At 46.1% G+C, this 22,603-nt stretch overlaps 1 protein-coding gene across 1 annotated transcript in view; it reads right to left on the bottom strand.

Moving 5' to 3' along the window:
* The window catches only part of LOC126236963 (translation machinery-associated protein 16 homolog), a 51,125-nt gene that overhangs the window by 11,937 nt on the left and 16,585 nt on the right, over nt 1–22,603 (bottom strand). The window contains exon 4 of the mRNA XM_049946668.1: nt 2,639–2,787. Coding sequence (XP_049802625.1) covers nt 2,639–2,787 — 149 coding nt within the window. The remainder of the gene's footprint in view (nt 1–2,638; nt 2,788–22,603) is intronic.

Genomic DNA, 22,603 nt, shown 5'->3' with positions numbered 1-22,603 from the left:
ACTGCTGTTCAAAACAAACAGCTGTACAGCAGCCACAAAACGTTTGTGTTGCAAGTTCACCAGAAGTTGCTTCTGTAGGTGCACACACTTTCTTCAATGATTAATTGTACAACATAAAATAAAGGGGAAGACAATCAGCAAAGTCTGTAATGGCCTTATAAGGTGCAAGATATATTACAGTAATAAAAAGTGATGAAATAAAACATGACAAAAGTTATATTGTTAAATGGGGAAAAGCTAAGAGAAAGTAATTGACATAGGCTCAAGTGCCAAGATTATAGATAATGACATAAATAATGAACAGGTTTCAGGGTGCACAGAATAATATAAAAATTATAAAACAAATAGCTAAAGAAGCCACAATGAAATAAAAAAGACTGCCGCTCATAATCATCTTCATATACAAGAACTGCCGTACTCCCATTGTCAGCTCGGATAACCAATGCTTTCTCCTTCTCTAACTTGGTATTAAGAACCTTTAAAATACGGCTCTCATGATTCACCACTTTACTAGAACCATTTTGAACATATAAAGCTTTATTGACCTTAACAGCAGTGTCCACAATTTCTAATTTTGTCATCCCAGCCGCTTCACATGCCATTTTAGTTTCAACAATTACTCACTTACCAACATGTGAAATGATGTGTTGTAAACCTTAATTCAGTAAAATATTTTCCTTGGTACACAGAACAATGCTTAATAAATGAAAAGCACCAGTTTGCTTTTGTTCTACAATATTGTAGAACAAAAGCAAACTGGTGCTTTTCATTTATTATAATGTTGTTCTACCAAGAACCGACAGAAGATTCTGCTAACAAAAACAATGCTTCGTAAGTTAGCTACCCTTTCAAGTTAACAACACCCTAAAGCTGCGAATAAAACAAACTGAAAAGGACGCATGACAAATTTGATGGCTCTGGAGTATACAGGATTGATTGCAGTAACTGTGACAAATATTATAACGGTCAAATGGGCCGCTCTTTTAACTTAATGTTTAAAGAGCTTTCACACCATGGAACAAAACTGCTTTGGGACAGCATTTGTCTGAAACTGGTCATTATATAGGGAACACTGAAAAAAGTATGTGGAAGAAGGCCGCATTCTTAATTTGTTAGAGGAGCTTGACATTTATAAAGCGAAAAAGAAATAATTAACAAAACTGCTTAATAGGCAGAGCGATTTCATGCCCAACGCCTACTTTGCTTTGTTTGACAATGTTCTGCTTTAGTCACTGAATGCCTCCATTTTATACAGCTTGCCGATGGTTTCACCCAGCACAGAATGCCTTACATATTTACTTAATTTTCTTACATTGTCCACACAGCTCTTGTGTTTTCTTGTTCCTTCTGTGTTTATATAATATATTTCATTAACTAAGTAATCTTTCTCTTGCACTGGTATGGGATTTTATCATTCTTTTCTTGCAACGGTGTGCCGCAGGGTACAGGGGTACCTCGCAGTCATGTTCCTCTAACTACTTCTCGCCTATGCAGTTTTCTTTCATTAGCAATAATAAAGGGCGCTGATTGTGTGTGGCAGTCTGTTTTATTTCATTGTGGCTTCTTTAGCTATCTGTTTTATAATTTTTATATTATTCTGTGCACTCTGAAAGCGGTTTATTATTTATGTCATCATCTATAATCTTGGCACTTGAGTATATGTCAATTACTGTCTCTTAATTCTTCCCCTTTTTAACAATCTAACTTCTGTCATGTTTTAATTTATCCCTTTTTATTACTGTAATTCCTCTTACACCTAATAAGCCCTTCACAGACTTAAGTGATTGTATTCCCCTTTATTTTACGTTGTACAATTAATCATTGAAGAATGTGTGTATGCCTACAGTAGACACCTGGTGAACTTTTAACACACACGTTTTGTGGCTACTGTACGGTTGTTTGTTTTGAACAGTAGTGCTGCTGACAAGATGACTCTTGCATATGCTGTTATTTACACATATTTGACAATGCTGGTGCTGATTTCATGTTTAACATTTGACGATGGCACTATGGCTCCAGTACATTAGGACGTGTTTTTATAAAGCAGATATGCCTCTTCATATTTGAAGTGCACAAATGCACATGTATGTCAGCAGTACTTTTCATTATGGTTTATTTTATTGTTTTAAGCTGTAGACAATCTGCTATTGTATTTGTATTTTCTCTCATATTTTGCTGCAAATCTGAAGATGGTCATTCTAGACAAACTGGTAGTCTGATGACAAAAAAAATTGTGACCATAGATGTGAAGTGAAGGAAATTTATTCTATATTTCGGTCACTGTTTTATTCACTACCATGTCACAACTTGTGAGCCGCACTTTTCACTTACATATTAAAAAGCTTACCACAAACATCTACATATTAGTTAGTTCTGTGATCCACAGATCATATTCAGTTTGAGAACTACTTTCCTTTACAGAAAGATTTAATATGGAATCTAATTCCAAATGAATTTGGGTGAAAGAAAACTGCACTGTATTCATCTTGACAGTAACAAATAGCTTGCAGATTATGTTGCAAATCTTTCTTAAAGCAGGTTATCACCAACGAAAAACATTTTACATATTATAATAAACAGGATCATATATGTGAAAAGCCAGTAGAACAGCTAGGACAGGTTTAGTTGTAAGACTCACCTATACCTCCAGTTTCATAATCCTCTCTATCTTTCAGTATTGTCATACGAATTATATCCTCACGGCTGGCATGCTGCCGTGATCTATGTCCACCAATGGTTCTTTTAAGTTCTATTTGTTCTAACTCATCATCAAATCTGTGAATATACCTGCAAATAACACTTTAGACATGTTATGTTCTTTATACTTCCGAATCATTAACATTTTTGAAGCTTTACAAAACATACATAAGCAACTTTTTCTATAAACACTGAAGTTCATTTTTGTTTTGAAAAAACAGCTATTTTTCAGAATTTTTGAAGATGTTGGGCTTATTACAAACTGAAATACTAATGTAAAACTATAAAGCACATCTCAGAATAGGTAGACATTTTGATGTAGCAGTTTTAGGAGAATGTGTTTTGAACTACGGTTGCGTAAGATACTGGTAAATGTCTGGCCTGTGCTACTGTTTATGGCATTAGTAGCCTCATGAAGCAGTTGCAGGAATCATGACCGATTTTTTTGTGGTGATCGTTGTTATTTTGAAATGAATGCAGTGGCTACTCCAGGTCAATCATGGGTTTGAGTACTGATACCAGTAATGGAAAAATGCTCAGCATTCATTATGACTGGTGTCAGTTCTGCTTTCGCAGAAGCACAGGCTAGGATGCAGGCTGTCAGCCCTGCAAGAGGGAGGTGGGATTTCTTTCCTGCACCACTCCTCTTCCTGTAGCGGTACAAGTTCTCGTTTGCTTACTCTCATAGCTGACTGGCAGATTAAAGTGTCTGCATTATCACACTTACTCATTATTACAGAAAGAGTTACAAAAATTTATCTTACTTTCATGGTCAATGCAAGTTTGAACTAGTATAACTAGAAACCAGTATGGCTTCTCATTTTACATTTATTCTCTTTGATGTATAAAAGATATATACAAAACTAAATGAAAACCATGACCATATAAATCCTTTAATATATGGTAATTATTTCGGACACCAAAAAAGATGAGACAATTTTATGAAATGTCAGTCAGACACTGCAACATTTGCATAAGCATCTGGAGAGAGAGAGAGAGAGAGAGAGAGAGAGAGATACAATTCATAACAAGAGTCTGTTTGTAACCTTCTGCCTTTTTGCTCACTAAGAAACAATGGCACTATACACCGATAATTATCATTTCTGTCATTCATTCATTCATTCGGGGCGTACGGTACAGTGATGCGACGTAGACAGCCTCTCTTATGCAAATGTCAACCTCACCTTCCAGTGACACACTCCATTACCACAGACAAGGCTATGACGATCAAGAAATGGCAGTATAACCCAACCACACAAATGGAATTTTAGGAAATAACATTCCTTCCCCTATAACACCTTGGTTGGGAGCTAATGCCAACACTCAGTGGTTGCAGCTCACCATGGCAATCGACTATTGTATGCTAATAGCCCATAACTGCTTAAAATCTATGTATCCAATAGCCCATAACTGCTTAAAATCAATACATCCCCTTTGTCAGAAAAGTTCCTGGACTGGTTTTTTTAAAAAAATAGAAAATTGGACTTAACAGCTAATGACCCAAGCAACTATCGAAGTAGTCCCCTTGGATATCTATACACACTCTTGCCAATGTTTCTGGAGATATTGGAAGCAAGTAGAGAAATTTTCAACTGCAATGTTTGAAAAAATCATTTGTCACAGCTTACTGGATGTCTGCGATATCCTGACGAAGCTTTCTTTTCATTTGCCTTTTCACTCGCGAAAACAGGAAAAAATGTCAAGGCATGAAAGATCAAGCAAGTATGGCTGATGTGAGATGACAATAACAATGTGTGGCCAGATACTTGGTAACAGATAACCCATATGGGGCCTTGCACTGTCGTGCAGTACGAACCAGTCCTGAGAACACCACAAATCAGGGTGGTGACACCTAATTGCTTGTCGTAAATGTTTCAAGATTTCAATGTAAACAGTTTGGTTCACGGGTTCACTGCTTGAGCTGGAGGAAAATAGTCTTGGAGACCTAATCCTTTACTATCAAACACTGTTATCAACATTGTTTTTGTTCTCTATGGTTGTCATTTGACATTTTTTTCAAGGCTGGTGAGCCAGGACTCCGCTATTCAGCACTCTGACGCTTCGTGTGAGAGTCATACCTTTCATCCCCAGCAAAAAGTTTTGACAGAAATGAGGGATCATGTCTGGCTCTATCCAGTACTTCAGCAAAAATTCTATTTATTTCCTCTTTCTGTTTATCTGTTAGTGCGTGAGGGATGAGTTTTGCATTACGTTTCCTTAAATCTTCGTCTAAAATCTTATGACATACATTATGATTCAAAGTTGTTCTTATATAATACATCATCTGATATCTGGAATCAACTTGCACTGAATCCCTACCTTCACAAAACATTGTGTGCCACTCGAAAAGCAGACTTCTTGGAAGTGTCTTGTCTGCATATGCTTGCTTAATCTTTGTCCTTTTCCTGAGTTTAACACAGAACTTATTGTTCAGGCTTTGCTCACAAGCAGCATCAATTGTGTCACCATGGATAATGTGCCAAGTATCCAAACAGTCTTTTACTAAACATAGCCCTGCCACCCAGTGAGTTCTTAAGGAAACACGGCCCAGTCCATTTCAAGGACGCACACATTCAGGTAACATGAAAAAAAATTTGTTCCTTTTTAGTACTGCAACACAGACACAAAAAAACCTGTCCTGGAACTTTTCTGATAAAGAGAGTATTAAAGAAACTAAGAAGCAGCCAGGCAGACCTAATTTTTTTTTTTTTTTTTTTTTTTTTTTTTTTTTTTGGGGGGGGGGGGGGGTTTAAGGGCGCTCAACTGCTGAGGTCGTTAGCGCCCAGTCACTGTTGTGAGAGCACATGGAATCTGGTAAAACTCAAGGGGATGGGGGGGACACCAGAAGGACCTGACAAAGATGCAGATAAAATAAGTAAAAAGGTTAAAGGTCTTTGGACAAGCCAGTTAAAGTTATAAAACACAGAATACGAGCAGCTGCTCGAGCGTCATCAGCTAAAACATCTGGTAAAGTAGATGGCAGGGACAGGACAACACGAAATTTACTAAAACGGGGACACGACAATAAAACATGGCGCACTGTTAATGCCTGACCACAAGGGCACTGCGGGGCTGGGTCACCGGAGAGCAGGTAGCGGTGGCTAAACCGGCAATGCCCAATCCGCAACCTTGTCAGAAGGACCTCCTCGCGCCGAGATGGTCGGGAGGATGTTGTCCAAGCAGTTGGGAGCCGTTTTACTGCCCGGAGCTTGTTTCCTTGGAGGGATGACCAAGCATCCCACCACAACGACACAAGCCTCTTACATACATCCCCACGAACGTCAGATGACGGGACACAATGGGAGGCTGGCCGAGGCAGGAAGACTGCAGCCTTGGCTGCAGCATCCGCAGCCTCATTCCCAGGCACTCCTACATGTCCGGGAACCCACAGAAAGCTGACAGAACCACCATTATCAGCGAAAGAATGGAGGGACTGCTGTATCCGTTGAATCAAGGGATGGACCGGATAGGGAGCTCCAAGGCTCTGAAGAGCACTGAGTGAGTCAGAGCAGAGTACATACGATGAATGGCGGTGGCGGCGGGCATACTGAACGGCCTGATGGAGAGCAAAAAGCTCGGCCGTAAAGCTGGAACATTGGTTGAGGAGCCGGTATTTAAAGGTGGCGGCCCCAACGACAAAGGCACAGCCGACACCATTGTCAATTTTGGAGCCATCGGTGTAAATAAAGGTGTGACCGGCAAGTCGAGCACGAAGTTCGACAAACCATGAGCAATACACTGCAGCCGGAGTACCCTCCTTCGGGAGTGAGCTGAGGTCGAGATAAATATGAACCGGAGCCTGGAGCCAAGGTGGTGTCGGGCTCTCACCCTCTCTGAAGGTGGTAGGGAGGGCAAAATCCAATTGTCGAAGCAGGCGACGGAAGCGGACTCCGGGGGGGCAGCAGGGCAGACACACACAACCCGTACTGACGGTTGAGAGAATCGGCGAAGGAGGACTTGTAAGAGGGGTGGTCGGGCATAGACAACAGCCGGCAGACATACCGACACAGCAGTACGTCACGCCAGTAGGTCAATGGTAACTCGGCAGCTTCTTCATAAAGACTCTCGACAGGACTAGTGTAGAAGGCTCCGGTCGCAAGACGTATCCCCCGATGGTGGATGGAGTTGAGCTGGCGTAAGAGGGATGGCCGAGCGGACGAGTAGACAAAGCTCCCATAATCCAGCTTCGATCGCACTATGGACCGATACAAGCGAAGCAGGACAGTGCGATCCGCTCCCCAAGATGAACCGCTAAGAACTCTGAGGACATTAAGGGAACGTGTACAACGGGCCGCCAAATAAGAGACATGTGGAGACCAACACAGTTTCCTGTCCAACGTGAGCCCTAGAAACTTAGTTGTGTCCACGAATGGGAGAACAACGGGACCGAGATGTAAGGATGGCGGAAGGAACGCTTTATATCGCCAAAAGTTGATACAAACCGTCTTCTCTTCAGAGAACCGGAAGCCGTTTGCCACGCTCCATGAGTAGAGGCTGTCTAGACAACGCTGAAGGCAGCGCTCCAGGAGGCATGTTCTCTGGGCACTGCAGTAGATCGCGAAGTCATCGACAAAGAGAGAGCCTGAGACATTAGGTGGAATGCAATCCATAATTGGATTGATCGCGATGGCTAAAAGGGCTACGCTCAAGACGGAGCCCTGAGGCACTCCGTTCTCCTGGAGGAAGACGTTGGACAATACGGAACCCACACGTACCCTAAACTTTCGATCCGTTAAAAAGGAATCAATAAAAAGGGGCAGGCGACCGCGTAGGCCCCACCTGTGCATAGTGCGGAGGATACCTCCTCTCCAACAGGTATCATAAGCCTTCTCCAAGTTGAAGAACACGGCTACCGTTGGGCGCCTTCGCAAAAAGTTGTTCATGATGAATGTCGACAAGGTCACAAGGTGGTCAACAGCGGAGCGGCGGCGACGAAAGCCGCATTGGACATTAGTAAGTAGCCGTCGAGATTCAAGAATCCAGACTAACCGAGCATTAACCATGCGCTCCATCACCTTACAGACACAGCTTGTAAGAGAAATGGGGCGGTAACTAGAAGGAAGGTGTCTATCCTTCCCGGGTTTGGGTATAGGAACAACAACGGTGTCACGCCAACGCATGGGGACTTGACCTTCGGTCCAGACGCGATTGTAGGTACGAAGAAGGAAGCTTTTGCCCGCCCGAGAAAGGTGTGCCAGCATCTGAACGTGAATGGCATCTGGCCCCGGAGCAGAGGACCGGGACAGTGCAAGCACACGTTCGAGTTCCCGCATAGTAAAGGGGGCATTATAAGTTTCCAGATTCAGCGAGTGGAAGGAAGGTCGCCGAGCCTCTTCTGCCTCTTTCCTGGGAAGGAAGGCAGGATGGTAATGGGCGGAGCTTGAAACCTCCGCGAAAAAGGGGCCAAAGGTGTTGGAGACAGCCACAGGATCAACCTCATTACCTGAGGTCAGGCCAGGTACCGAGGAGTGGGCCTTAATGCCCGACAGCCGGCGCAGGCTACCCCAAACGACGGAAGAGGGAGTAAAACTGTTAAAGGAGCTGGTGAAAGAGGCCCAACAAGCTTTTTTGCTGTCTTTGATGACTCTACGGCATTGCGCTCGGAGTCGTTTGTATTCAATACAATTCGCCAATGTAGGATGGCGGCGAAAGGTGCGTAAAGCACGTCGTCGAGCACGGATAGCGTCCCTACAAGCCTCGTTCCACCAGGGGACGGAAACGCGACGTGAAGAAGAAGTAGTACGAGGAATGGAACGTTCGGCAGCATTGATGATAACAGCTGTGAGGTATTCGACCTGACTGTCACAACTGGGAAAATCGTGGTCCGGAAAGGTCGCCAGGGAGGAGTAAAGTCCCCAGTCAGCTATCAGTATGTTCCAGCTCGAAGGACGTGGGGATGGGGTGTGGTGCAGGAGACTAACGACACAGGGGAAGTGGTCGCTCGAATAGGTGTCAGAAAGGACATACCACTCGAACCGACGGGCAAGAGTGGTAGAACAGATCGAGAGGTCCAAGTGGGAGTAGGTATGAGTAGAGTCCGAGAGGAAAGTCGGGGCACCAGTATTGAGGCAGACAAGATTGAGATGGTTGAAGACATCCGCCAAGAGTGAGCCTCTTTGACAGGATGCAGGAGAGCCCCAAAGGGGATGATGGGCATTGAAGTCGCCAAACAATAAAAACGGCGGGGGAAGCTGAACGATCAGGTGCATCATGTCAGCCCGACTAACAGCAGATGACGGTGGAGTGTAGATGGTACAAACTGAAAAAGTAAAAGCAGAAAGAGTAATGCGGACAGCTATTGCTTGGAGGGGGGTGGTCAATGGGATGGGATGGTAATAGACATCGTCCCGAACGAGCAACATGAACCCACCATGAGCTGGGACACCGTCCACAGGGGTGAGGTCATACCGCTCTGAGGTATAGTGGGTAAAGGCAATACGGTCAGTCGGGCGCAACTTGGTTTCCTGGTGACCAAGGACGAGCGGACAGTGCAGGCGGAGGAGCGGTTGTAATTCCTCCCGATTAGATCGAATACCTCTTATGTTCCAATGAAACAACGCCATCGCTAGTCAAAAAGTTGGGGGAACGAGACGGGGGAAGAGCTGGTCACCTCGACGGCCGCGGAGGGCAAGGTTGTGAGGGAACAACGCTACAACCGACGGGAGGCGGATCCGGTTCCATCGACACGTCGCCAGCTGCGGCCGCTGTCCCTGGTTGTGTAGGAGGGGCAGCATCGTTTGCCGACGAAAGGCCAGCTGAGCGCCTGGCAGCAGAGCGTCCCGGCGAAACTGAGGACAGCCGGGAGCAGCGACTCACGGATGGAGCGTCAGACGAAACGCGCCGGGGTGGAGAGGGGGATAGAGACTTCTTCTTGGAGGCCTTCTTGGAAGGCCGAGGAGGCACAGGGATGGTGGGCTGGACCCGAAGAAGGTCCTCACGCGCGGGGTCCGTTTTGGAACGCCGGACCTCGGAAGCTGGGGTCCGGAACGTTTCCCCGATGGACGCCAGAGAAGAGGATCGCTTCTCAGGTGGCGTGGGGGCAGGAGGAGGAGGAAGGGTGGCCCCTGGGGCAGAGGGGGTGGGGGCCATGAGGGAGGAGGATTTGGAAGGGAGGGATTTGGGAGGCGGAGGCAGAGCCCCCTGATGGGCGGAGGAGGCGGAGGGGGGACAGGATAGGGGTGAGGATACCGCGGAAGGAGTGGACACAACTGAGGCAAACGAAGTGGTCAATGGCACGGGATGGAGGCGGTCATACTTCTTCCTGGCCTCAGAATAAGAGAGCCGATCCAAAGTTTTGATTTCTTGTATCTTCTTCTCCTTCTGATATGCGGGGCAGTCTGAGGATCTAGGCGAGTGGACGCCAGGACAATTAATGCACCGAGGTGGTGGGGTGCATGTATGTTCCTCACGAAGAGGACGTCCACAATCGCCACAAAGGGGCTCAGCCTCACACCACGACGACATGTGCCCAAAGCGCAAACACCTAAAACAGCGCATAGGAGGCGGGACATAAGGTCGCACGTCACACCGGTAGCACATCACCTTTACCTTCTCCGGGAGAACGTCCCCCTCGAAGGCGAGGATAAAGGCCCCGGTGTCGATGCGACGGTCTTTGGGGCCGCGCTGGACTCGCCGGACGAAATGCACGCCTCGGCGCTCCAGGTTGGCCCTGAGCTCCTCATCAGATTGTAGCAGGAGGTCACGATGAAAAATAACCCCCTGCGTTCTATTTTGTGCCAGATGTGGGACAATGGATACTGGGATGTCCCCTAGGCGGTTGCACGCCTGGAGTGCCGCCGACTGTGTGGCGGAGGTGGTCTTGATAAGAACGGACCCTGAACACATCTTGCTGAGAGTCTCGATTTCCCCGAAGATGTCCTCAATGTGCTGAACAAAGAACATGGGCTTGGAGGTGGCGAATGTCCCCCCATCGGTTCGAGAACAGACCAAATAGCGGGGGAAGTACTTCACCCCAAGCCGGCGGGCCTGTCCCTCCTCCCATGGAGTGGCCAAGGGGGAAAGGGCAGGAGAACCAGAACTAGAAACGGTACCTTTTCTTTTGAAAGACTCGGCCGCAGAGCGACCTGATACGTGTTGACGTTTCATCTGCGAAACGTGCGCCCCGATACCACCCACTCCGACCAGGGGCTCTCCCCACGGGCGCCACCCAGCCGCAGCAAGGGCCACCTGACAGGATGACCATTGCCGGGAGTCCTGATGCCCCAAGGAGACGGGCATCTACTCCTTGGCCGACGTGGGGAGGGTGCAGCTCAGGTATCGGCAGTACGATCCCTGTGTTGTCAGGGGGCTACAACCTAGAGGGTACATGACGACCCCACCACAACGGGCTGGCTACCGTGCTGGATTTCTGGTGCCATGGAAAGTCCATCATGATCGCTGGTGCAGATGGAGATGCACTATGGGCATAACTTGGACAACCCATCAGGCGTTTAGGCCCAATTTGAGGAATAGTGGGTATGGTTACAACGCCGGTGCAATGCTGAGTGCCAAGGTCTTAGTGCACTTAGGACCAGTGGTACATCACGTAAGGTGTCCTTCCCCAAAAGGCTCGTACTTCTGTAGAATTTTGAAAAATGGAGGTCAAACCCCAAGGGGGACCATCACATGGAAGGCCGAAACGGTTGAAACTCCTTTTAGTCGCCCCTTACAACAGGCAGGAATACCTCGGGCCTATTCTTACCCCGGACCCACAGGGGGGAGGCAGACCTAATAACAACCTTTGTAAATAGAATGAATTTGGAGAACTGGAGACCTTGACTGCGCGTATTTTCCTGTGTTTTGAAAATCCAAATAATGATGATCCTTCTTTGAGGGATTGGGACTGCTCTTAGGAAAAAGAAATGAAGAAACTATTGAAGAGTTTAAAGCCAACGTCTATGCAGAACTCCAGAAAACAGTCCAGAACACATGCAGCAAAGACATTTTAATTACGATGATGATTTCAATGTAAAGGTGGGTGCAGACACTCTTGCACTGAATGAAGTGACGAGATGATATGGTGTGGACAACATGAATAATGGAGAACTTTTTGTGGATTTCTGGCCTAATAATGGTCTAATTATTGGTGGGTCATCTTCCCTCATAAAGAATGTGATAAAATATCTTGCATGTCTCCAAATTGTTACACTCAAAATCAAATTGACCATTTTAGGGGGAAAAAAAGAGGAGAAAATCTCTCAGACATTAGAAACCAAAGGGGAGCAGACAGGCAGTGACCACTGTCTTGTGTCTGCACATGTTTGCATCAAGATACTTCTACATCTACATGGATACTCTGCAAATCACATTTAAGTACCTGGCAGAGGGTTCATTGAACCAACCTCACAATTATTTCAATCTCGTATAGCACACGGAAAGAATGAACACCTATATCTTTCTGTACAAGCTCTGATTTCCCTTACTTTATCGTGGTGATTGTTTCTCCCTCTGTAGTTCAGTGTCAATAAAATATTTTCACATTTTGAGGAGAAAATTGGTGATTGGAATTTCATGAGAATACTGCATTGCAACAAAAAACGCCTCTATTTTAATGATGTCCAGCCCAAATCCCGTATCATTTCTGTGACACACACTCCCATATTTCGCAATAATACAAAACGTGCTGCCCTTCTTTGAACTTTCTCGATGTACTCCGTCAGTCCTATCTGCAGCATTATTCTAAAAGAGGATGGACAAGCCTAGGGTAGGCAGCCTCCTTAGTAGATCGGTTACTTTTTCTAAGTGTCCTACCAATAAAATGCAGTCTTTGGTCAGCCTTGCCCCGGCAACATTTTCTGTGTGTTCGTTCCAATTTAAGTTATTTGTAATTGTAATACGTAGGTATTTAGTTGAATTTATGGCTTTTTAGATTAGACTGATTTTGTCGTGTATCGAAGTTTAACAAATTCCTTTTAGCACTTATGTGGATGACCTCACATTTTCGTTATTTAGGGTCAACCGCCAATTTTCGCACCATTCAGATATCTTTTCCCAATCGTTTTGCAATTTGTTTTGATCTTCTGACGACTTTATTAGTTGATAAACGACAGCATCATCTGCAAACAACCTAAGACAGCTGCTCAGATTGTCTCCCAAATTGTTTATATAGATAAGGAACAGCAAAGGGCCTATAACACTACAATGGGGAATGCCACTAAGAGAAATTGTTTCCAACTCAAAAGAGGAGATTTTACGTTGCGAAGTTGAAAAATGAAAGTAGCAGATAAGAGTTCAAACTGTAACTGAGAAGCTGGTACGAGGGCTTTTGCACAGATGATGAAGAGGTCATAATGAAGAGGACATTAATGAAGTCTGGGAGAAGGTCAAAGCTGAAAAATTGTTTGCTTGAGGAACCCAAGAAGAAAGGAATAAATGTCAGAAACAATTTGAAATTGTATCAGACAATGGACAGGAGTAAAACTAAAATTAAACAGTAACAAGACATGGCTCTGGAGAATTAAACTATGGGAGGAACATAAAGATGATTATATCAAGGCGAAAAAAAGTGTTACAGCCAATCACGCAAAGTGGGTCTCAGAATTGGCTGAGAAGGTACAGATAGCAACTGCTGCTGGAGACGTGAAGGAGCTCTACAATGTCACAAGGATCCTTGACAAAAAGAAAGTCACCCACAGTCAACCTGTAATAAGCAAACAAGGGCATCTTGCCAACAATGACACACAACTTTCAAGATCGCTATGCACCTCAAGGTGATTTGCAGAGTACGGTTGCAGACGTAGATGGTGCGAACACTTCACGGAGGTGCTGAATGCACATGATGATAAAAGGGAACCCGAACATGAAGGTGATCCTGAAATGACAGAAAATATAATTAGTTCAGAGCCACTTTCAAAGGAAGAGATTAAGTTAGCAATCAAGCAAGTAAAGAATGGAAAGGCCGCAGCAGCAGATAACACTGCTCCATGACTTCTGACTACTGACCCAGGCATAGCCACTGATCAGCTTTACCCTCTTTTGATGAACTACAATTTGAGGAGTGTGCCACAGGAGTGGAGAGAAGGGCTCCGCGTCAAACTGCCCGAAAAAGGAGCCATCACCAACTGCGATAACTGGAGGGGAATCAGCTTCCTTACTATTCCAAGCAAAGTGTTTGCACAAATTATCCTTAATAGAATCAAGGTGCACGTTGAACTGCATATGAGAGAGTAACAACCCAGTTTTAGAAGTAATCATTCTTGTACAGATCAAAGAAACGCCCTTAGGAGTCTTTATTAAACAATCAAATGTATGCATCACTAGACTTCAGTGTCTTTTTTTAGACTTTGAAGAGGCCTTCGACTTCATTAAAACAAGTCGTATGTTGAAACCCATGAAGTAGTATACAATACCAGAAAAGATACTAAAGGTTAACACAGAGACTTAAAATAACTAAAAATGCTGAATCATTCATGAGGGTAAAGTTATGGAGCCCTTGCCCGTTAAGTCTAGAGTTTGATTCTTTATCTCCATCTATCTTTTTACTTGTACTGGATGAAGTTATGAGAAAAGTGGCAGAGGAGGAGGAGGAGGAGTAGGGGGAGAACAAGAAAGGATACAATAAGGATGGACTGAGTGGTTAGATGATCGTGTGTTTTCAAGAAACATCTGCCTCCTCTCGCAGAACCATACTGACATGGAAGGAAAGCTGCAGGACCTTGGATATGAAGCCAAGATTGTTGGATTGAAAGTGAATGTCACCAGTACAAAGATGATGAAAATCAATACAAGGGGTACAAGAAAGCTGAGAGCAAACATCGAGGACGTTAAGAACATGAAGGATGGTTGGTTGGTTTGTGGGATGAAAGGGACCAGACTGCTACAGTCATCGGTCCCTTTTTCCAAAAAACAAACCACCCAACGAGAATAAAAAACAAACAACAGGAAAGACGGCAGATGACAAAGGACAAGAAATACTCCGACAGAGATCAGACAAAACTAATTAAAATCACACACAGTGTGACGGTGGTTGGCCGACCACAGAGAAAAAAAAGGAAAAGCCAACCACCGAGAACACATTAAAAACTCAGTTCAAAATTGGAGGCCAAAAGCCAGAATCAACATTAAAAATAAACACTCAAATGATAAAAAACCCCTGCTCGAATAAAACGTAAAACTAAGCTAGACATAGCATTGTCGTCAGTTAAAAGGGCAGGGAGCGTATCAGGCAGCCCAAACGTCTGCCTGAGCACAATTAAAAGTGGGCAGTCCAACAAAATGTGGACCACCGTCAAAGCCGACCTGCATCGACATAGAGGTGGGTCCTCATGCCGCATTAGAAAGCTGTGTGTTAAGCGGGTGTGGCCAATGCGGAGCCGGCAAAGGACTACTGAGTCCCTGCGGGTGGCTCGCAGGGATGACCGCCACACAGTCGTTGTCTCCTTGACGGCACGGAGTTTGTTGGGGGTGCTCATACCGCGCCATTCAGCGTCCCATAGTGCGAAAATTTTGCGGCGGAAGACTGCTCGCAAATCAGTCTCCAGAAGGCCAATGTCCAGGGTGGGTTCACTGGTGGCCTGTTTGGCCAGGCGGTCAACATGTTCATTGCCCGGGATACCGACACGACCGGTGGTCCACACAAAGACCACAGAGCGACCACAACGGGCAAGAGTATGCAGGGACTCATGGATAGACATCACCAGACGAGAACGAGGGAAACACTGGTCGAGAGCTTGTAAACCGCTCAGGGAATCGCTACACATAACGAAGGACTCATCTGAGCAGGAGCGGATATACTCTAGGGCACGAAAGATGGCGACCAGCTCAGCAGTAAACACGCCGCAGCCAGCTGGCAATAAATGTTGTTCATAGTGGTCCCCTAGAGTCAGAGCATAACCGACACGACCAGCAACCATCGAGCCATCAGTGTAAACAACGCCAGAGCCCCTGATACGTGGCCAGGATGGAATAAAAGCGGCAGCAGAAGGCGTCCGGAGGGACTGAGTCCTTCGTGCCCTGTGCCATTTCGAGCCGAAGGCAAGGGCGAGGCACACACAACGGGGGTGTATGCAGAGGGGCTCGGAATGGAGGTGGAACAGGGAAAACCCCAAGCCCGGAGAGAAGCTCTTTGACGCGGACGGCGATCGGACAACCCGACCGGGGCCGACGTTCTGGGAGATGGACGACTGACTGCAGGAACAGGACACAATAATTTGGATGCCCGGGAAAGCTAAAAACATGGGCAGCATAAGCAGCCAGTAATTGTTGGTGTCGTAACCGCAGTGGGGGGACACCTGCCTCCACAAGTACGCTGTCCACAGGGCTGGTCCGGAAGGCACCAGTGGCAAGGCGTATCCCGCTGTGGAGGATTGGGTCCAGCACTCGCAACGCAGATGGGGATGCTGAGCCATAAGCCAGGCTCCCATAATCCAGACGGGACTGGATTAACGCCTGGTAGAGCCGCAACAGGGTAGATCGGTCGGCGCCCCAGCAGGTGTGGCTCAAGCATCACAGAGCATTTAGATGCCGCCAACACATCTGTTTAAGCTGCAGGATATGAGGCAGCCAAGTCAACCGGGCATCAAAAACCACCCCCAAAAACCTATGCGACTCCACCACTGCAAGAAGTTCGCTGTCAGTATAAAGCTGCGGCTCCGGGTGGACAGTGCGTCGCCGGCAGAAATACATAATGCAGGTCTTGGCTGCCGAAAACTGGAACCCATGAGCTACAGCCCAAGACTGCGCCTTACAGATAGCGCCCTGTAGCTGACGTTCAGCAGCTGCAATGCCAATAGAGCTGTAGTAAAGGCAGAAGTTGTCAGCATACAAGGACGCTGAGACAGACGTTCCCACCGCCGCAGCGAGCCCGTTAATGGCTATTAAAAACAGGTAGACACTTAAAACAGATCCCTGTGGCACACCGTTCTCCTGGACTTGGGAGGAACTATGGGAGGCCGCGACTTGCACACGGAAGGTATGATACAACAGAAAATTTCGGATAAAGATCGGCAGAGGGCCCCGAAGACCCCACCCATGAAGCGTAGAAAGGATGTGATGACGCCATGTCGTATCGTACGCCTTCCGCATGTTGAAAAAGACAGCAACCAGGTGCTGACGGCGGGCAAAGGCAGTACGGATGGCTGACTCCAGGCTCACCAGATTGTCGGCGGCAGAGCGGCCTTTACGGAACCCACCCTGAGATGAAGCCAGAAGGCCCCGAGACTCCAGTACCCAATTCAAGCCCGTTCAAGCAACTTGCAAAGAACGTTGGTGAGGCTAATGGAACGGTAGCTGTCCACCTCCAAAGGGTGCTTGCCAGGTTTCAGAATGTGGATAACAATACTTTCCCGCCACTGCGACGGAAACTCACCCTCGACCCGGAGACAGTTGTAAAGGTCGAGGAGCCATCGCTGGCAGTCCTCTGAAAGGCGTTTCAGTATCTGGCAGTGGATGCGATCTGGCCCAGGAGCAGTATCAGGGCAAGCAGCTAGGGCACTGCGAAATTCCCACTCACTGAATGGTACATTGTACGATTCTGGATGTTGGGTGAAAGGAAAAGCTCTGACGTTCCATCCGCTCTTTAATGGAGCGGAAGGCCAGGGGGTAATTGGCAGAAGCGGAACTCAGAGCAAAATGCTTTGCCAAGCGGTTTGCAATGACGTCTGAGTCAGTACAAACTGCTTCATTCAGTGAGAGCGCTAGGACGCTGACAGGGGTTCGATAGCCATAGAGGCATCGAATCTTGGCCCAGACCTGCGATGGAGAGACATGGAGGCCAATGGTGGAAACATACTTGCGTTGGCGGATAAGGCGGCGGGCTCGTGCACGCAGCTGTTTGAAGGCGATAAGGTGTTCGATGGAGGGATGTCACTTTTGATGCTGGAGCGCCCACCGGCGATCACCAAGGCACAGTCCGCCACCAAGGGGACCCAGAAGAACGGGGAATGGCAGATTCGACGGCAGTAACGATGCCGGTGGTGACCGATTGAACCACCGCATCAATGTCATCACTAGAGAGAGGCTCAATAGCAGCAGTGGAGGCAAACAAGTCCCAGTCAGCCTTATTCATAGCCCACCTGCAAGGGCACAGAGAAGACTGATGCTGTGGCAGTGACAGAAAGATCGGAAAGTGGTCACTACCACACAGGTCGTCATGCACTCTCCATTGGACAGACGGTAACAGGCTAGGGCTGCAGATCAAAAGGTCGATGGCGGAGTACGTGCCATGCGCCACGCTGAAGTGTGTGAAGGAACCATCATTTAAAAGCGAAAGATCGAGCTGTGCCAATAAATGCTCAATGGTGGCGCCTAGACCTGTCGCCACCGACCCACCCCACAGAGGGTTATGGGCGTTGAAGTCACCCAGTAACAAGAAAGGTGGCGGCAATTGGGCTATCAGTGCAGCCAGGACATGCTGTGCGACATCATCATCCGGTGGAAGGTAAAGACTGCGGGCGGTAACAGCCTGTGGCATCCACACCCGAACAGCGACAGCCTCTAAATGTGTTTGTAGAGGGACAGACTCGCTGTGAAGAGAGTTAAGGACATATATGCAGACGCCACCAGACACCCTTTCATAAGCTGCCCGGTTCTTATAATAACCCCGATAGCCACGGAGGGTGGGGGATCGCATTGCTGGAAACCAAATTTCCTGAATAGCAATGCAGAAGAAAGGGTGAAGGCTGATAAGTTGGCGGAGCTCAGCTAGATGGTGGAAGAAACCGCTGCAGTTTCACTGGAGGATGATACTGTCCATGGATGGGAAAGGCGTGAAGGGACTGGGGAGGCAGATTACGCCTCCTGGGTCCCTGCTGCTACTGAGTCACTACCTGTGCAACAGCTATCCATTGCGTCTGAGGGACTGGCGAGATCCAGGTCCTCAGCGGACGCCAGAATCTCCACCTCATCTTCGGATGCAGAGTTGAAAGGTTGCGGGACAGGTGCCACCGCAATGTTAGGATGCTTGGGTGCCCTTTTCTTAGACTGCTTTGCGCGCTGTGCCTTCGGTGGTTCTGGCTGGGAGAGCCTCACTGGGTCAGTCTCAGGGACTGAAGACGACCGTGACGCCCTACGACCAGCGACCGGTGGTTGTTTGAGATACTTGCGGGTGTCCGCTTTGGCACTGGGCAAAGCCTGGGATGGGAGGGCCTCAAGGGACCCCTTCCGGGCGAGAGGAGCAGAAGAAGGCTCACGCTTCTCTGGCTGGGAACGGGGAACTGATGTCCCCGATGTTTGGGGTAGTGTTGCTCCTGAAGTAGATGGAGCAGGAGCAACAGGGAGTGAAGTGGCCCCCACAACCAAGGGGGCCGGTGAATTCTGACACAGCTGAGATCGAACTGTAGGTGACGACACGGTAGAGGTTCGAACCGATGTTGCAGCAGCGGCATAGGTGGATGTCATTGGCACAGGATGTAGCCGCTCATATTTCCGCCTTGCCTCGGTGTAGGTCAGGCGGTCCAGGGTCTTATATTCCATTATCTTCCTTTCTTTCTGGAAATCCTACAGTCCGGTGAGCAGGGGGAATGGTGTTCTCCGCAGTTAACACAGATAGGAGGCGGGGCACATGGAGTATTGGGATGGGAAGGACGTCCAGAATCTCGACACGTGATGCCGGAAGTACAGCGGGATGACATGTGCCCGAACTTCCAGCATTTAAAACACCGCATCGGAGGAGGGATATATGGCTTCACATCACAATGGTAAACCATCACCTTAACCTTTTCGGGTAAGACATCACCCTCGAAGGCCAAGATGAAGGCACCGGTGGCTACCTGATTATCCCTCGTACCCCGATGGACGCGCCGGACAAAGTGAACACCTCGTCGTTCGAGGTTGGCGTGTAATTCTTCATCGGACTGCAGAAAAAGATCCCTGTGGAATATAATACCCTGGACCATGTTGAGACTTTTATGCAGCGTGATGCTAACTAAAACATCCCCCAACTTGTCACAATTGAGCAACCTCCGTGACTGGGCAGAGGATGCTGTTTTGATGAGTACTGAACCAGAGCGCATTTTGGACAAGCCCTCCACCTCCCCGAACTTGTCCTCTAAATGCTCCACAAAAAACTGGGGCTTGGTCGACATAAACGATTCCCCATCAACTCGCGTACACACGAGGTACCGTGGTGAATATTCTCCACTGTCAATTTTTGACAGAGTATCTTGCATTTCCTTCATACTTCACAGCAGCCACTTCCAACATTCCTCTGTGTTACACATTAACAGTATATGTGAAGTGACCTGCTGTGTCTGTGTGTCACCTATAACCGAGCAGTAGCTGTCAGCTGATGTGGCAATACAGTAACGGCAACTGACAGCTGTAACTATCAAGTAATTTTAATCGGACTATAGTACCAAATTACAACTAAAGTTAATCTGCTTACATTGTAAGTAGAATTTTTTCTAGTCTCTCCCAAAAAGCAACCAGTGGAGTTTCAGAAGATTTTTATTGTTTTGTTTTCACAATGTGTCATGTATTTCACACAATGTCCAATGTCAAATATTGGTTTGTGTTTTATTACAAACAATATGTATTTAAACTAGTGTTCTGAATGCACATTCAACAGAATGGTCTTAAATTGATATAATAAGATACATGGTTTAGTGACATTTAATAATAATTTAAAAGGTATAGCAAAACAAGAAGAACAATTAATAACTGAGAAGCACACCTGCATCACAGCAGCAGACAGCACAATGTGGAGCACAATATGGGGTGTGAATGGAAGGCACAAGAAATAAAGTATTTACCAATCTGAGACGTTCCAGAGATCACTGGAGGTGGCTGTTTTTCTTTTCTTTCTGTTCTTTGTAAAGCACAGTAAAATGCAGCACACATTATTGTGTTAGGGATATGGAAATAAATACCAGATGGATCTACAAAACATCTTTAAAATTATACAGTACCAGGCTGTATTACTACTGTGAGAAAATGGCTTGCTCCCACTCAGTCTCAATGGAGTCAACAAAAACCACATAGCAAAATATTAGTACACACTTTTTCACCATGTCTTGTTTGCTAAACTTACGCCACCTCATGTACCAGCCTGCAGATACTAACAGGGGGCAATGCTACAAGTAGTAGTTAGAGTACTGGTTACTCTCCACATTTTTGTGTCCTTATGAACTTATGTCACTGAGCCAAATGTCACATATGACAAACTGAAACGATTCTATTGCACAGGTACAAATATTCCACTTTAAAAATTTTCTTGTTTGTAGTGAGAAACAAACTGATCTTCCCATTGATACAAGGTGTTACAAACACTTGCAGTTCGAAATGGGAAGCTTAATAAATTCCATCTACAATGTTTACAGTGTTTTTACTATGCAAATGCAAGTTTAGAAGCCACAGAATCAGAAAGCAATGATCATAAAGTGACTGCAATGTACACTGGTATTAAAAAGATGCTATAATGACAGCAGATGCAATTTATTAAGGAGTTTTCCATTTCTTTCATTGCCTCAGTTTACCAAGAATAGTTGCTGTGACTACCAGGGAAAACTGTAGTTTAACAAAAAAACTAATTTAGATTATTGTCTCAAATAATTCTAGATTGTGGTATAAATTGTAGTGTTCTACTTTAAAAAGTTTCAACAAAAAAGCTGCAATACAACAAAAAGGAACAACTTTCATTAGAGAATTTCTGCACAACAAACACACACAAAATAGGCATCCAAAACCATGCTGATGAGCTACACTTATTGTAGCACCCACCATGTGTAATACCTTCAATACAACATTAAGTCTTAGAACATTTTCATGCTCTGTAGTGCCATAATATATCTTAATAATTTCCTTTACAAGCAACACAAACACTACACTATACATACAGGGCGAGTCAAAAAGAACTTCACAACTTTGGAATGATACAGACATTTATTGAGATAACTCAGACTCTGTAGATGTGCCACTTTGTAGCAAACAAGCTCAAGTTTCACATGAAAGTGTCAAGTGTTATTTTGGTTTGATGTGACTACCATTTGTGATGCGGCAAACATCCTACTGGTAATAAATTTGTTTGCACACTCATTGCAGCAATTCAGGTGTAACTTGTGCAATGGCACTGTACATACAATTTTTCAGGTCTTTAATGGAACCCTAGAAAAAGAAATCAACTTGTTCAAGTCTGGGGAGTTAGGTGGCCATGCGATTGATTCTCCCAGGCCAATCGCTGACCTGGGAAGCAATTAGCAAGGAAATCTTGAGCTCCCATGAGGAAATGAGGTAGTGCACCACCTTGCTTGTAGTAAACTGTCCCATATCTATCTTCATCGATCTGCGGAGTAAAAAGTTTTCAAGCATGTCCAGATAAACAACAAGAGAGAGTGTTTTCTCCATGGAAAAAAAGAAGGCCATTCAATCAATTTGCTAAGGGCACAAAACACTAACTCTAGGACTGTCACAAACTTGTTCCAGGATTGTCTGTGGAGTTTTACTGCCCCATACTCTGAAGTTGTGGGTGTTCACCATGCGACTTATACGAAACGTTGGCTCATTGCTGAAGATTATTGTGCTCACGAATGTCTTGTCATCCTCTATCCAATGCAACATTTCCGCAGTGAATTCCCCATGGGCAACCTTTTGCATCGCTAATGTGCTGTGCCATTGTGAATCTGTATGGTTTCAAGTGTAAATGACTATGCAGTACTCACCAAAGTCTTTTGTGCAAGGTCAGTGTCTTGAGAGACAAGTCGCGTTGATTTTTATGAACCGCAGGAAAAGCTCTCCCTAACCTGTACGATGTAATCAATTACACATGAGCGATCTGGTGATTTATAATGTCACAGTAAACAACCCACCTCAACAAAGTTCTTGTGCCAAGAGTAAACTGCAGGCCTGTTTGGAGGCTCTTTAGCACGTTTGGTGTGAAATCTATGCTGAAGGGCTGCAGCAGAATTTGTTTTACGCTCCACACCAGTGGGCATAGCCATTTTAAATGTGTGCTGTGGTGGTGCTCCTGGTGGTG

This window comes from Schistocerca nitens, chromosome 2 (assembly GCF_023898315.1).
Source record: "Schistocerca nitens isolate TAMUIC-IGC-003100 chromosome 2, iqSchNite1.1, whole genome shotgun sequence".
NCBI classification, from domain to species: domain Eukaryota; kingdom Metazoa; phylum Arthropoda; class Insecta; order Orthoptera; family Acrididae; genus Schistocerca; species Schistocerca nitens.
Note: the sequence above shows the minus strand (reverse complement) of the source record. Positions and strands in the feature narration are given on the sequence as shown.